The 14,285-nt window shown below is 43.4% G+C and overlaps 1 protein-coding gene across 2 annotated transcripts in view; it reads right to left on the reverse strand.

Annotated features, from left to right (window-relative positions):
• LOC144680071 (mitochondrial potassium channel ATP-binding subunit-like) overlaps nt 1-14,285 on the reverse strand; it is a 99,936-nt gene that overhangs the window by 6,708 nt on the left and 78,943 nt on the right. For both annotated transcript variants that reach the window (XM_078541221.1, XM_078541220.1), the window contains 4 exons: nt 10,561-10,655; nt 9,806-9,939; nt 9,257-9,404; nt 1,100-1,350 (listed from right to left, as the gene is read on the reverse strand). In XM_078541221.1, the coding sequence (XP_078397347.1) occupies nt 1,100-1,350; nt 9,257-9,404; nt 9,806-9,939; nt 10,561-10,655 (628 nt within the window). The remainder of the gene's footprint in view (nt 1-1,099; nt 1,351-9,256; nt 9,405-9,805; nt 9,940-10,560; nt 10,656-14,285) is intronic.

Genomic DNA, 14,285 nt, shown 5'->3' on the forward strand with positions numbered 1-14,285 from the left:
GCACTGCAAGGATCAGTGATTGGGCCCCGGCTATTCACAAACTACATCAATGATTTGGATGTGGGAACCAAATGTAATATTTTCAAGTTTGCTGATGACACAAAACTAGGTGAAAATGTGAGTTGTGAGGAGGATGCAATAAGGCTTCAAGGAGATTTAGACAGATAAGTGAGTGGGTAAGAACATGGCAGATGGAATATAATGTGGAAAATGCAAAGTTATCCACTTTGGTAGGAAATACAGAAATGCTAAATATTTCTTAAATGGGGAGAGATTGGGAAGTGTTCATGTCCAAAGGGACCTGCATGTTCTTGTTCATGAGTCTCTGAAAGCTAGCATGCAGGTGCAGCAAGCAATTAGGAACACAAATGGTATGTTGGCCTTTATTGCAAAAGGATTTGGGCACAGGAGTAAAGAATTCTTGCTACAATTGTATAGAGTCTTGGTGAGATCAGAGAGATGGTAACATAGTGGTAATGCCACTGGACCTGAAATTCAGAGACCAGGCTAATGCTCAAATTACACCATGGCAACTCGTGGAATTTTTAAAAAAGCAATTTATAAAATCTGGAATTGAAAGTCAGTCTTAGTAATGGTAACCAAGACAACTATCGTCAATTGTTGTAAAAGCCTATCTGGTGCACTACTATCCTTTAGGGAAGGAAATCTGCCATCCTCATCTCGTCTGGCCTCCATGTGAATCCAGATCCATAGCAATGTGGTTGACACTTAACTTCCCTCTGAAATGGCCTAGCAAATCAAGGGCAATTCGGGATGGGCTACAAATGCTGGTCTTGCCAGTGACACCCGCATGCCAGAGCTCGAAAGAAGAATCATACAGGCTCAAAACGTTAACTCTGTGTGTGTCTCTCTCTCTCTCTCCACAGATGCCGCCAGACCTGCTGAGTTTTTCCAACATGTTCTGCTTTTTTTTTCTACATCTTTAATGTAGTTTCCCCAGAGCTCAAGCACTTCGCTACAATATACACAGCTTACCAGGACTGGTTTTGTCAATTCCAGGTGCTGTGTAGTGTGCTGCTGGTTAGGGACTGATAGTGGGAGCTACAGCTACATCTCAATGGTAGCGACCTTTACTAACCTCCTTCACGTGGCCGTTAGCGAGGACACAGATGACATCGGCTGCCTTGATTGTGCTCAGCCTGTGCGCAATGACCAGCACCGTACGCCCTTTCTGTATATGGTCTAGTGCATCCTGTACCACCCTCTCCGATTCTGCATCCAGTGCACTTGTGGCCTCATCCAGGACCAGGATGCAGGGATTTTTAATCAGAGCACGGGCAATAGCGATTCGCTGCTTCTGTCCCCCGGAGAGAGCAATTCCCCGCTCACCTGGTCAATAAATGAGGGCCAGAAATAAAGACATTTACCAACTTCTTAATGTAATGATGATTCTGTAATTGCTCTCCCTTGAAGGTGCCGACTTAATTCTTTCACATACATTCCAAGTAAACTGTCAGTTTTGATGATTTGAGGAGTGTTCCCTGTGCGTTTGATGACTTGAGGTGTATTGTTGAAAAGAGAGACATGTCAACGAAGCTTTTTGTCTTGCACTCATCAGGACAAACACAAGAATGCCAAATTTCATATATGAGGAATGCGTTTTTGGAAAATTTGAGGGGCACTGAATTTTGGACTTTCTCCCATCTGAGTTATTTTTAAAAGTCTGCAAGATTAATTCAGGGCAATGAATATAATGGTGGCCGACACTATCACTGTTGCATTCTCCATGGCAATGCCATTTGCCAACCAATCAGCACTCTCTTCATGTACAGTATAAATTGTTGTTTTCCCCTTATATTGGTATTCTTGTGAGTGTTCTGATGAGTGCAAGATGAAAAGCTTAGACATGTCTCCTTTTTCAGCAATACTCAAGTTCTGTACTACCAAAAGAAGACTCGCTCTCTGTCCCACCTTTGTGTTACGTGCTGGCTAGAGTGAGTTAAACTTTCATCAGGAAAGTTTCATCAGAATAACTCTTCTTGTTTTGGAAAGTCCCCAAAGTTGTGATAAGTAAGAGTCGTCAAGGACAGTTTCACCAAAAATCAGTCTGAAAGAACTTCCAGATCTATTGTGACCAAACCTCTGTTATATCAAAATTGTCGAGGTCTTTTCAAATTTTATCTTTTTGAAAGAAACGTTGCCATACTCCAACCGATGCAGGAGACTGTGTTTGTTTTGTCTTGTTTTGCGTGTGCGTGCGAGTGTATGGGGGCTCGAATATCTTTTTTTATAAAAAAGGGGGAAAAAATCGTTATACTTCTAAATTACAGCTTGTATATTAACCAGGTTTATAACTTGTTTTAAAAAAGCTTGTTTTATAATAAATCAATTTTTTGTGTTTACTGAAAGAAGCCTGATTAGAGTCTTTTTATGCTGAGAATAACAGTATCAAATTGGCCAGTTTTGTGAGTGAATTAAACATTTAAACTATTGTTGCGACTTGTGGAGAAGGGGGGCTAGAATTAAATGTGCACCCCTCCCATCTCAGTCTGTAACACATATGATCACAATATTTTGTACCCAGGAGAAATGGGTGCTGATTGGTTGGCAAGTTGACTCTAATTGGCTGAGATGTTGCCATGGAGGAAGCAACAGGGAACTATAGGTTCCCCAAGCAATCTTATAATTCACTAAAGACAAAGAATTAATCACATTCCATTCCTTTGCAGAGAATGGATCACTGCGTATGAATGTATGTCACTTCTAGCAAGAGTAAAAAAACCACATTACAAGCTCAACTGACTATATTAAATTGGCAGCTAGTACAGCTGATAGCACAGTCAGGATTGTTCAACAAGTGCTGCTCAATTGTGAAATTACATTTAACAGTAGACATTTTGTTTTAGGCTTTGCAAGAGCGGGCTGGTTGAATACGGTCTGTACTCTGCCTAATACAGACAATGGAAGGAACACGTTACTTGATTCGATCAGCCAATCTTTTGGTGTACGGCCTACCCACCTAGCATCACACCAGCACTGAAACTCATAAATGATGTTGCTTGATTGTGTCGTAAGTAGAATGCTGTCAGATTTGAGTTGTGTGTGTGTGTGAGAGAGGGAGAGAAATGATTTGAGGTGTGTGTGTGTGTGTGTGTGTGTGTATGTATGTAAGGGAGAGAAATGATTTGATTTATGTTCCCTATGTAGGGGGGTGTGTGTGTGTGTGTGTATGAGAGAGAGAGAGATGATTTGATTTATGTTCCCTATGAAGGGGGGGATGTGTGTGTGTTTATGTGAGAGAGAGAGAGAGAGATGATTTTATTTATGTTCCCTATGTAGGGAGTGTGTGTGTGTGGGAGAGATGATTTGAGTTATGTTCCCTATGCAGGGGTGTGTATGTGTGTGTGTGTAAGGGAGAGAGAGAAATGATTTGAGGTGTATGTGTGTGTGTGTGTGTGTGAGAGAAATGATTTGAGTTATTTTCCCTATGTAGGGGTGTGTATGTGTGTGTGTAAGAGAGAGAGAGAGAAATGATTTGAGGTGTGTGTGTGTGTGAGAGAGAGAAATGATTTGAGGTGTGTGTGTGAGAGAGAGAGAAATGATTTGAGGTGTATGTGTGTGTGTGTGAGAGAAATGATTTGAGGTGTATGTGTGTGTGTGTGTGTGTGAGAGAGAGAGAAATGATTTGAGGTGTGTGTGTGTGCGTGTGAGAGAGAAATGATTTGAGGTGTGTGTGTGAGAGAGAGAAATGATTTGAGGTGTATGTGTGTGTGTGTGAGAGAGAGAGAAATGATTTGAGGTGTGTGTGTGTGTGTGAGAGAGAGAAAGAAATGATTTGAGGTGTGAGTGTGTGTGTGTGCGTGTGAGAGAGAAATGATTTGAGGTGTGTGTGTGTGAGAGAAATGATTTGAGGTGTGCGTGTGTGAGAGAGAGAGAAATGATTTGAGGTGTGTGAGTGAGAGAGAGAGAAATGATTTGAGGTGTGTGTGTGAGAGAGAGAGCAATGATTTGAGGTGTGTGTGTGTGTGAGAGAGAGAAATGATTTGAGGTGTATGTGTGTGTGTGTGTGTGTGTGTGTGTGTGAGAGAGAAATGATTTGAGGTGTGTGTGTGTGTGTGTGTGTGAGAAATGATTTGAGGTGTATGTGTGTGTGTGTGTGTGAGAAATGATTTGAGGTGTATGTGTGTGTGTGTGTGTGAGAGAGAGAAATTGATTTGAGTTATTTTCCCTATGTAGGGGTGTGTATGTGTGTGTGTAAGAGAGAGAGAGAGAAATGATTTGAGGTGTGTGTGTGTGTGAGAGAGAGAAATGATTTGAGGTGTGTGTGTGAGAGAGAGAGAAATGATTTGAGGTGTATGTGCTTGTGTGAGAAATGATTTGAGGTGTGTGTGTTTGTGTGTGTGTGTGTGTGTGAGAGAGAGAGAAATGATTTGAGTTGCGTGTGTGTGAGAGAGAGAAATGATTTGAGGTGTGTGTGTGTGCGTGTGAGAGAGAAATGATTTGAGGTGTGTGTGTGAGAGAGAGAAATGATTTGAGGTGTATGTATGTGTGTGTGAGAGAGAGAGAAATGATTTGAGGTGTGTGTGTGTGAGAGAGAAAGAAATGATTTGAGGTGTGTGTGTGCGTGTGAGAGAGAAATGATTTGAGGTGTGTCTGTGTGTGTGTGTGAGAAATGATTTGAGGTGTGCGTGTGTGAGAGAGAGAGAAATGATTTGAGGTGTGTGTGTGAGAGAGAGAGAAATGATTTGAGGTGTGTGTGTGTGTGAGAGAGAGAAATGATTTGAGGTTGTGTGTGTGAGAGAAATGATTTGAGGTGTATGTGTGTGTGTGTGTGAGAGAGAGAGAGAAATGATTTGAGGTGTGTGTGTGTGTATGTGCGTGTGAGAAATGATTTGAGGTCTGTGTGTGTGTGAGAAATGATTTGAGGTGTGTGTGTGTGAGAGAGAGAAATGATTTGAGGTGTGTGTGTGTGTGTGAGAGAGAGAAATGATTTGAGGTGTGTGTGTGTGTGTGTGAGAGAGAGAAATGATTTGAGGTGTGTGTGTGTGTGTGTGTGTGAGAGAGAGAGAAATGATTTGAGGTGTGTGTGTGTGTGAGAAATGATTTGAGGTGTGTGTGTGTGTGTGTGTGTGAGAAATGATTTGAGGTGTGTGTGTGTGAGAGAAATAATTTGAGGTGTGTGTGTGTGTGTGTGCGCGAGAGAGAGAGAAATGATTTGAGGTGTGTGTGTGTGTGTGTGTGTGTGTGAGAGAGAGAGAAATGATTTGTGGTGTGTGTGTGTGAGAGAGAAATGATTTGTGGTGTGTGTGTGTGTGAGAGAGAGAAATGATTTGAGGTGTATGTATGTGTGTGTGAGAGAGAGAGAAATGATTTGAGGTGTGTGTGTGTGAGAGAGAAAGAAATGATTTGAGGTGTGTGTGTGTGTGTCTGTGCGTGTGAGAGAGAAATGATTTGAGGTGTGTCTGTGTGTGTGTATGAGAAATGATTTGAGGTGTGCGTGTGTGAGAGAGAGAGAAATGATTTGAGGTGTGTGTGTGTGAGAGAGAGAGAAATGATTTGAGGTGTGTGTGTGTGTGAGAGAGAGAAATGATTTGAGGTTGTGTGTGTGAGAGAGAGAAATGATTTGAGGTGTATGTGTGTGTGTGTGTGTGTGTGTGTGTGAGAGAGAGAGAGAAATGATTTGAGGTGTATGTGTGTGTGTGTGTGTGTGAGAGAGAGAGAGAAATGATTTGAGGTGTGTGTGTGTGTATGTGCGTGTGAGAAATGATTTGAGGTGTGTGTGTGTGAGAAATGATTTGAGGTGTGTGTGTGTGAGAGAGAGAAATGATTTGAGGTGTGTGTGTGTGTGTGAGAGAGAGAAATGATTTGAGGGGTGTGTGTGTGTGTGTGTGTGTGTGTGAGAGAGAGAAATGACTTGAGGTGTGTGTGTGTGTGTGTGTGTGAGAGAGAGAAATGATTTGAGGTGTGTGTGTGTGTGTGTGTGAGAGAGAGAGAAATGATTTGAGGTGTGTGTGTGTGTGAGAAATGATTTGAGGTGTGTGTGTGTGTGTGTGAGAAATGATTTGAGGTGTGTGTGTGTGTGTGAGAAATGATTTGAGGTGTGTGTGTGTGTGTGCGCGAGAGAGAGAGAAATGATTTGAGGTGTGTGTGTGTGTGTGTGTGTGTGTGTGAGAGAGAGAGAAATGATTTGAGGTGTGTGTGTGTGAGAGAGAAAGAAATGATTTGAGGTGTGTGTGTGTGTGTGTGCGTGTGAGAGAGAAATGATTTGAGGTGTGTCTGTGTGTGTGTGTGAGAAATGATTTGAGGTGTGCGTGTGTGAGAGAGAGAGAAATGATTTGAGGTGTGTGTGTGAGAGAGAGAGAAATGATTTGAGGTGTGTGTGTGTGTGAGAGAGAGAAATGATTTGAGGTTGTGTGTGTGAGAGAGAGAAATGATTTGAGGTGTATGTGTGTGTGTGTGTGTGTGTGTGTGTGAGAGAGAGAGAGAAATGATTTGAGGTGTGTGTGTGTGTATGTGCGTGTGAGAAATGATTTGAGGTCTGTGTGTGTGAGAAATGATTTGAGGTGTGTGTGTGTGAGAGAGAGAAATGATTTGAGGTGTGTGTGTGTGTGTGAGAGAGAGAAATGATTTGAGGTGTGTGTGTGTGTGTGTGAGAGAGAGAAATGATTTGAGGTGTGTGTGTGTGTGTGTGTGTGAGAGAGAGAGAAATGATTTGAGGTGTGTGTGTGTGTGAGAAATGATTTGAGGTGTGTGTGTGTGTGAGAAATGATTTGAGGTGTGTGTGTGTGTGAGAAATGATTTGAGGTGTGTGTGTGTGTGTGTGCGCGAGAGAGAGAGAAATGATTTGAGGTGTGTGTGTGTGTGTGAGAGAGAGAGAGAGAGAGAAATGATTTGAGGTGTGTGTGTGTGTGAGAGAGAGAAATGATTTGAGGTGTGTGTGTGTGTGTGTGAGAGAGAGAAATGATTTGTGGTGTGTGTGTGTGAGAGAGAAATGATTTGTGGTGTGTGTGTGTGTGAGAGAGAGAAATGATTTGAGGTGTGTGTGTGTGTGAGAGAGAGAAATGATTTGAGGTGTATGTATGTGTGTGTGAGAGAGAGAGAAATGATTTGAGGTGTGTGTGTGTGAGAGAGAAAGAAATGATTTGAGGTGTGTGTGTGTGTGTCTGTGCGTGTGAGAGAGAAATGATTTGAGGTGTGTCTGTGTGTGTGTATGAGAAATGATTTGAGGTGTGCGTGTGTGAGAGAGAGAGAAATGATTTGAGGTGTGTGTGTGTGAGAGAGAGAGAAATGATTTGAGGTGTGTGTGTGTGTGAGAGAGAGAAATGATTTGAGGTTGTGTGTGTGAGAGAGAGAAATGATTTGAGGTGTATGTGTGTGTGTGTGTGTGTGTGTGTGTGAGAGAGAGAGAGAAATGATTTGAGGTGTGTGTGTGTGTGTATGTGCGTGTGAGAAATGATTTGAGGTGTGTGTGTGTGAGAAATGATTTGAGGTGTGTGTGTGTGAGAGAGAGAAATGATTTGAGGTGTGTGTGTGTGTGTGAGAGAGAGAAATGATTTGAGGGGTGTGTGTGTGTGTGTGTGAGAGAGAGAAATGACTTGAGGTGTGTGTGTGTGTGAGAGAGAGAAATGATTTGAGGGGTGTGTGTGTGTGAGAGAGAGAGAAATGATTTGAGGTGTGTGTGTGTGTGAGAAATGATTTGAGGTGTGTGTGTGTGTGTGTGAGAAATGATTTGAGGTGTGTGTGTGTGTGTGAGAAATGATTTGAGGTGTGTGTGTGTGTGCGCGAGAGAGAGAGAAATGATTTGAGGTGTGTGTGTGTGTGTGTGAGAGAGAGAGAAATGATTTGAGGTGTGTGTGTGTGTGAGAGAGAGAAATGATTTGAGGTGTGTGTGTGTGTGAGAGAGAGAGAAATGATTTGTGGTGTGTGTGTGTGAGAGAGAAATGATTTGTGGTGTGTGTGTGTGTGAGAGAGAGAAATGATTTGAGGTGTGTGTGTGTGTGAGAGAGAGAGAAATGATTTGAGGTGTGTGTGTGAGAAATCATTTGAGGTGCGTGTGTGTGAGAGAAATGATTTGAGGTGTGTGTGTGTGTGAGAAATGATTTGAGGTGTGTATGTGTGTGTGAGAAATGATTTGAGGTGTGTGTGTGAGAAATGATTTGAGGTTTGTGTGTGTGTGTGAGAAATGATTTGAGGTGTGTGTGTATGTGTGTGTGAGAAATGATTTGAGGTGTGTGTGTGTGTGAGAAATGATTTGAGGTGTGTGTGTATGTGTGTGTGAGAAATGATTTGAGGTGTGTGTGTGTGTGAGAGAAATGATTTGAGGTGTGTGTGTGTGTGAGAGAAATGATTTGAGGTGTGTGTGTGTGTGTGTGAGAGAGAGAGAGAAATGATTTGAGGTGTGTGTGTGTGTGTGAGAGAGAGAAATGATTTGAGGTGTGTGAGTGTGTGAGAGAGAGAGAAATGATTTGTGGTGTGTGTGTGAGAGAGAGAAATGATTTGTGGTGTGTGTGTGTGTGAGAGAGAGAAATGATTTGAGGTGTGTGTGTGTGTGAGAGAGAGAGAAATGATTTGAGGTGTGTGTGTGAGAAATCATTTGAGGTGCGTGTGTGTGAGAGAAATGATTTGAGGTGTGTGTGTGTGTGTGTGAGAAATGATTTGAGGTGTGTATGTGTGTGTGAGAAATGATTTGAGGTGTGTGTGTGTGTGAGAAATGATTTGAGGTGTGTGTGTGTGTGTGAGAAATGATTTGAGGTGTGTGTGTATGTGTGTGTGAGAAATGATTTGAGGTGTGTGTGTGTGTGAGAGAAATGATTTGAGGTGTGTGTGTGTGTGAGAGAAATGATTTGAGGTGTGTGTGTGTGTGTGTGTGTGAGAGAGAGAGAGAAATGATTTGAGGTGTGTGTGTGTGTGTGTGAGAAATGATTTGAGGTGTGTATGTGTGTGTGAGAAATGATTTGAGGTGTGTGTGTGTGTGAGAAATGATTTGAGGTGTGTGTGTGTGTGTGAGAAATGATTTGAGGTGTGTGTGTATGTGTGTGTGAGAAATGATTTGAGGTGTGTGTGTGTGTGAGAGAAATGATTTGAGGTGTGTGTGTGAGAGAAATGATTTGAGGTGTGTGTGTGTGTGTGTGTGTGAGAGAGAGAGAGAAATGATTTGAGGTGTGTGTGTGTGTGTGTGTGTATGTGATGATTTGAAGTCTGTTCTCTGTTTGTGTTTGATGATTTGAGGTGCATTCTTTGTGTTTTCTGTGAGTAAACGATCGACAACAAGTTTAAGATGCACCACCAAACATACCCACAATGGTCATGTATCCATTCGGAAAGCTCTGGATGAAGCCGTCTGCATTTGCCTGCCGGGCTGCCTCATAAATCTCCTCATCCGAGGCATCTGGCTTTCCAAATCGAATATTTTCCTTGATGGTAGTGCCAAAAAGCACAGGTTCCTGCAATTCATAGGCATGGCTGAGGGAACATCAACCTCATGGGGAACATGAACAACAGCCCCACCTTTGGGTGAGGCGAGGAACATGAACAACACCATAAGGGGACAGAGACAGCGACTCGGACTCCCTGATGAACTGTAACATACCACCAAGGGAATAGATGGGAAGGAGAAGATGCAGGACAGGGGAGAGTTACAGAAGTAGGGAGCGGAGGAGAGGGGACAGTTACCTCAAGGGAGGGAAGAGGAGAGGTTGAAGGAGTGGGGTGAGGTGAAAGAAGAGTGGGAAGGAGGAAGAGAGGGATTAGAGGAGGGCTGTGGGAGAAAAGAGGTCGGTGTAGAGGAGAGGAGAGGAGAAGAGTAGATGAAAAGGAGTGGAGAGAGTAATGGGGAAGTGCTAACCTGGCTAATGTATCCGATGATGTGACTGCGTAGCCAATGTGGATCCAGGGTCCTGATGTTGTATCCGTCTAAAGTGATAACTCCGCCGTCTGGGTCATAAAACCTTTCCAGCAGAGATGCTACTGTTGACTTGCCTTCAAAGCATTTTAATCACACGTTAGAAAAAGCTTACAAGCAGATCTCTGTCTTCCGCAATATGATCACTGTACACATTCAAAGAAGAGATGCACCCATTCCTATCCTGGCAGAGATCACATGCAAAAGGAGTCTGCCAAGTAACACAGCTCCTGGTCAATCTAACCTCTTGGAATTGTTTCAATTGCCTAGCAGCACTTCAGGGAAACTTTCCTACATTTTATTTAGACAGCTTTTTAGCATTCCTTCACCTCATCCAGGGGGTCATGATCTTGTTGACTGGCAGAGCAGGCTTGAAAGGCTGAATGGCTTTTACTCCTGCTCCTAATTCGTATTACACGGCAGCTGGTGGATGGGAGTATCTGAATCATGATTTACAAAGAACCACAACTATACAGGGCAGGCTAGATCAACCAGCTTGTCTTTTTCTGTCTGACTTTTTCATATCTTTTCATAACTCTGCCTTTTCATCTGTCCTGTACTGTCCTGCGTATATCATTAACAGAGACCCATCAAACTGTCCTGCACTGTCCCAACAAACATTGCTATCAAAGACCCATCAAACTCTCCTGCACTATTCCACATATATCATGATCAGCGACCCATCAAACTGTACTCACCTGTTCCGGATTGTCCCACAATAGCCACCATTTTAGAGGCCGGCAGGGTGAGATTGAAGTTGTGCAGTACAATATGACCAGGTCTGGTGGGGTAGCTAAATGAAGAAAGAGAAATGGTGGGATTTCTTTTACAAAAAGACCATGTAAATGTCATTTATGTTGTCAGTTGCTAGCACTCTCACCTCTGAGGCAGCAGATTTGGGGTTAAATCCCTCTCCAGGGAGCTGAGTCCATATTCCAGGTTGACACTTGAGCACAGCACTAAGGACCCAACTCCCCTCTCAGGTAGATGTAAAAGATTGCACTGGACAATTATGAAGAAGAGTAGGGTGTCTCCCTTATGCCCTGGACAAAATGTATTCCTCAAACTGATTATTATCATTCCGTTCTGTTTCTAGGACCTTGCTTTGCACAGATTCGAAGATGATTACACAGTGCCCAGCTGCGTTTGCAATTCTGCATATAATGAAGCGGTCTGTGCCCAAGTGCAGCAGGACCCAGACAACATCCAGTTTAGATTAAGAAGTGGCCACACAAGTGCCAGGCAATGGTCATCTCCATCAGGAGAGAAATCAACCATCTCCCCTTGACATTCAACAACAGTACCATTGTCAAATTCCGTCAGCATCCCAGAATTCACTACTAACCAGAAACTCAACAGGACTAGTCATATACACACTGTGGCTATAGAAGAGCAGGTCAGAAGCTCGGTATGCTGCAGCGAGTAACTCACCTCCTGACTCCCCAAAGCCTGTCCACCATCTACAAGGCACAAGTCAGGAGTGTGATGGAATACTCCCCACTTGCCTGGGTGAGTGCAGTTCCCACAACACTCAAGCTCGACATCATCCAGGATAAAGCAGCCTGCTTGATTGGCACCCCATCCAGCACTTTAAACATTCACTCCCTCCACCGCTGATCCAAAGGGACAACAGTGTGTATCATCCACAAAATGCACTGCAGCAACTCACCAAGGCTCCTTTAACAGCACCTTCAAAACATACATATGAACATACGAATGAGGAGCAGGAGTAGGCCACTAGACCCCTCGAACCTGTTCCCCATTCAATAAGGTCATGGCTGAAACAAAAACAAGAACAAAAATACCTGGAAAAACTCAGCAGGTCTGGCAGCATCGGTGGAGAGGGATACAGTTAATGTTTCGAGTCCGTATGACTCTTCAACAGAACTAATTAAAAATAGAGAAGGGGTGAAATATAAGCTGGTTTAAGGGGGGGGCGGGGTGTTGGGACAAGAAGTGCTAGGTAGAGGGCCAGTGATAGGTGGAGATAACCAAAAGATGTCACAGACAAAAGGTCAAAGAGGTGCAGGGAGTGTCTCCAGCTGCAGCTACTCGAAATCAGTGTTTCAGATCTGGAGCTGCATCTGGACCCACTGTGGAGCATCCACAAGGATCAGGTCTTCGTGGATAGCACGTACAGTGAGGTGGTAACACAGCAGGTAAAGAGTACACAGGCAGAAAGGGAATGGGTGACCACCAGACAGAGTAAAAGCACTAGGCAGGTAGTGCAGGAGTCCCCTGGGTCGATCTCCCTCTCCAACAGATTTTCCGTTTTGGATACTGCTGGGGGAGATGGTTTCTCAGGGGAATGCAGCAAGAGCCAAGTCCCTGCACCACGAGTGGCTCAACTCCACAGAGGGGGTGGGAGAAAGTGGGAGAGCAATAGTGATAGGAGATTCTATCTAAGGGAAACAAATAGACGTTCCTACGGCTGCAGATGTGACACCAGGATGGTATGTTGCCTCCCTGGTGCCGGGGTCAAGAATGTCACTAAGTGGGTGCAGGACATTCTGAAGGGGTAGGGTGAACAGCCAGAGGTTGTGGTCCATATCAGTACCAATGACATAGGTAAAAAAGAGGGATGAGGTCCTGAAAGCAGAATATAGGGAGCTAGGAAATAAATTAAAAAGCGGGACCTCAAAGGTAGTAATCTCAGGATTACTCCCAGTGCCATGTGCTAGTGAGATCAGGAATAGGAGAATAGACCTGATGAATGTGTGGCTGGAGAGATGGTGTCGGAGGGAGGGATTTAGATTCCTGAGGCATTGGGACTGATTCTGGGGGAGATGGGACCTGTACAAGTTGGACGGGTTGCACCCCAGCAGGACCGGGACCAATATCCTCGCAGGGGCATTTGCTAGTACTGTGGGGAAGAGTTTAAACTAGACTGGCAGGGGGATGGAAACGTGAGGGGGAAGACACAAGAGAAGGAAACAAATATAGGAATGAAAGACAGAAAATTAGAAAACAAAAATGGAAGGCAGAGGAAACAAAGGCTAGCAGCAAATGGGACCATAGTACAAAAAAAATGTGTAAAACTGTTAAAAAGACTAGTCTAAAGGCACTATATCTGAACGCTCGGAGCATTCACAATAAGGTAGATGAATTCATAGCGCAAATAGAAGTAAACAGGTACGATATGATTGCGATTATGGAGACATGGCTGCAGGGTGACCAAGGATGGGAACTGAATATCCGAGGGTACTCGATATTTAAGACGGACAGGAAAAAGGGAAAGGCAAAGGAGGTAGAGTAGCGTTGTTAGTTAAGGATGAAATCAGTGCGATAGTGAGAGAGGATATTGGCTCAGAAAATCTAGATGTAGAATCAGTCTCGGTGGAGCTAAGAAGCAACAAGGGGAGGAAAATTAAGTTTAATGTGGGAAAATCTAAAACTGTTCACTTTGGCAGGAAGAACAAAAAAGCAGAGTACTACTTAAATGGAGAACGGCCGCATAATTCTGAGGTGCAGAGGGATCTAGGTGTTTTAGTACATGAGTCACAAAGTTAGTATGCAGGCACAGCAAGTAATTAAGAAGGCTAATGGAATGCTATCCTTTATTATGAGAAGGATTGAACATAAAAGTAAGAATGTTATGCTTCAGTTATACAGTGCGTTGGTGAGACCACACCTCGAATACTGTGTGCAGTTTTGGTCTTCTTATTTAAGGAAGGTAAATGCACTGGAGGTGGTTCAAAGAAGGTTTACTAAGTTGAAACCTGGAATGAGTGGATTGTCTTATGAGGAAAGGTTAGACAGACTGGGCTTGTTTCCACTGGAGTTTAGAAGAGTGAGGGGTGATTTGATTGAAGTTATACAAGATCCTGAACGGCCTTGACAAGGTGGACATCGAAAGGATGTTTCCTCTTGTGGGTGAGTCCAGAACTAGGGGGCACCCTTTTATGAAAGAGATAAGGAGAAATTTTTTCTCTGAGGATTGTGCGACTTTGGAACTCTCTGCCTCAGAAGGTGGTGGAGGTGGTGTATTTGAATATTTTTAAGGCAGAGGTAGATAGATTCTTGTTAGGCAAGGGAATTAAAGGTTATTGAGGTTAAATAGAAATGTGGAAAACGAAACACAAGAAGATGAGCTATGATCTTATTGAATGGCGGAGGAGGCTCGAGGGGCCGAATAGTCTACTCCTGTTCCTATTTCTTATGTAAAACATTAGTGGGAGTTGTCTATAGGCCTCCAAACAGTAGTGATAAAGTAGGGATGACATTAAACAGGAAATTAGAGATGCATGTAACAAGGGTGCTACAGTAACCATGGGTAACTTTAATCCACATATGGACCGGGGAAACCAAATTAGCAATAATACTGTGGCGAATGAATTCCTGGCATGTGTACAAGTTGGCTTTTTAAGACCAGTATGTTGAGGAACTGACAAGTGAACAGGCTATCCTAGATTTGGTATTGCGC

This window comes from Cetorhinus maximus, chromosome 4 (assembly GCF_964194155.1).
Source record: "Cetorhinus maximus chromosome 4, sCetMax3.hap1.1, whole genome shotgun sequence".
In the NCBI taxonomy this organism is placed as follows: domain Eukaryota; kingdom Metazoa; phylum Chordata; class Chondrichthyes; order Lamniformes; family Cetorhinidae; genus Cetorhinus; species Cetorhinus maximus.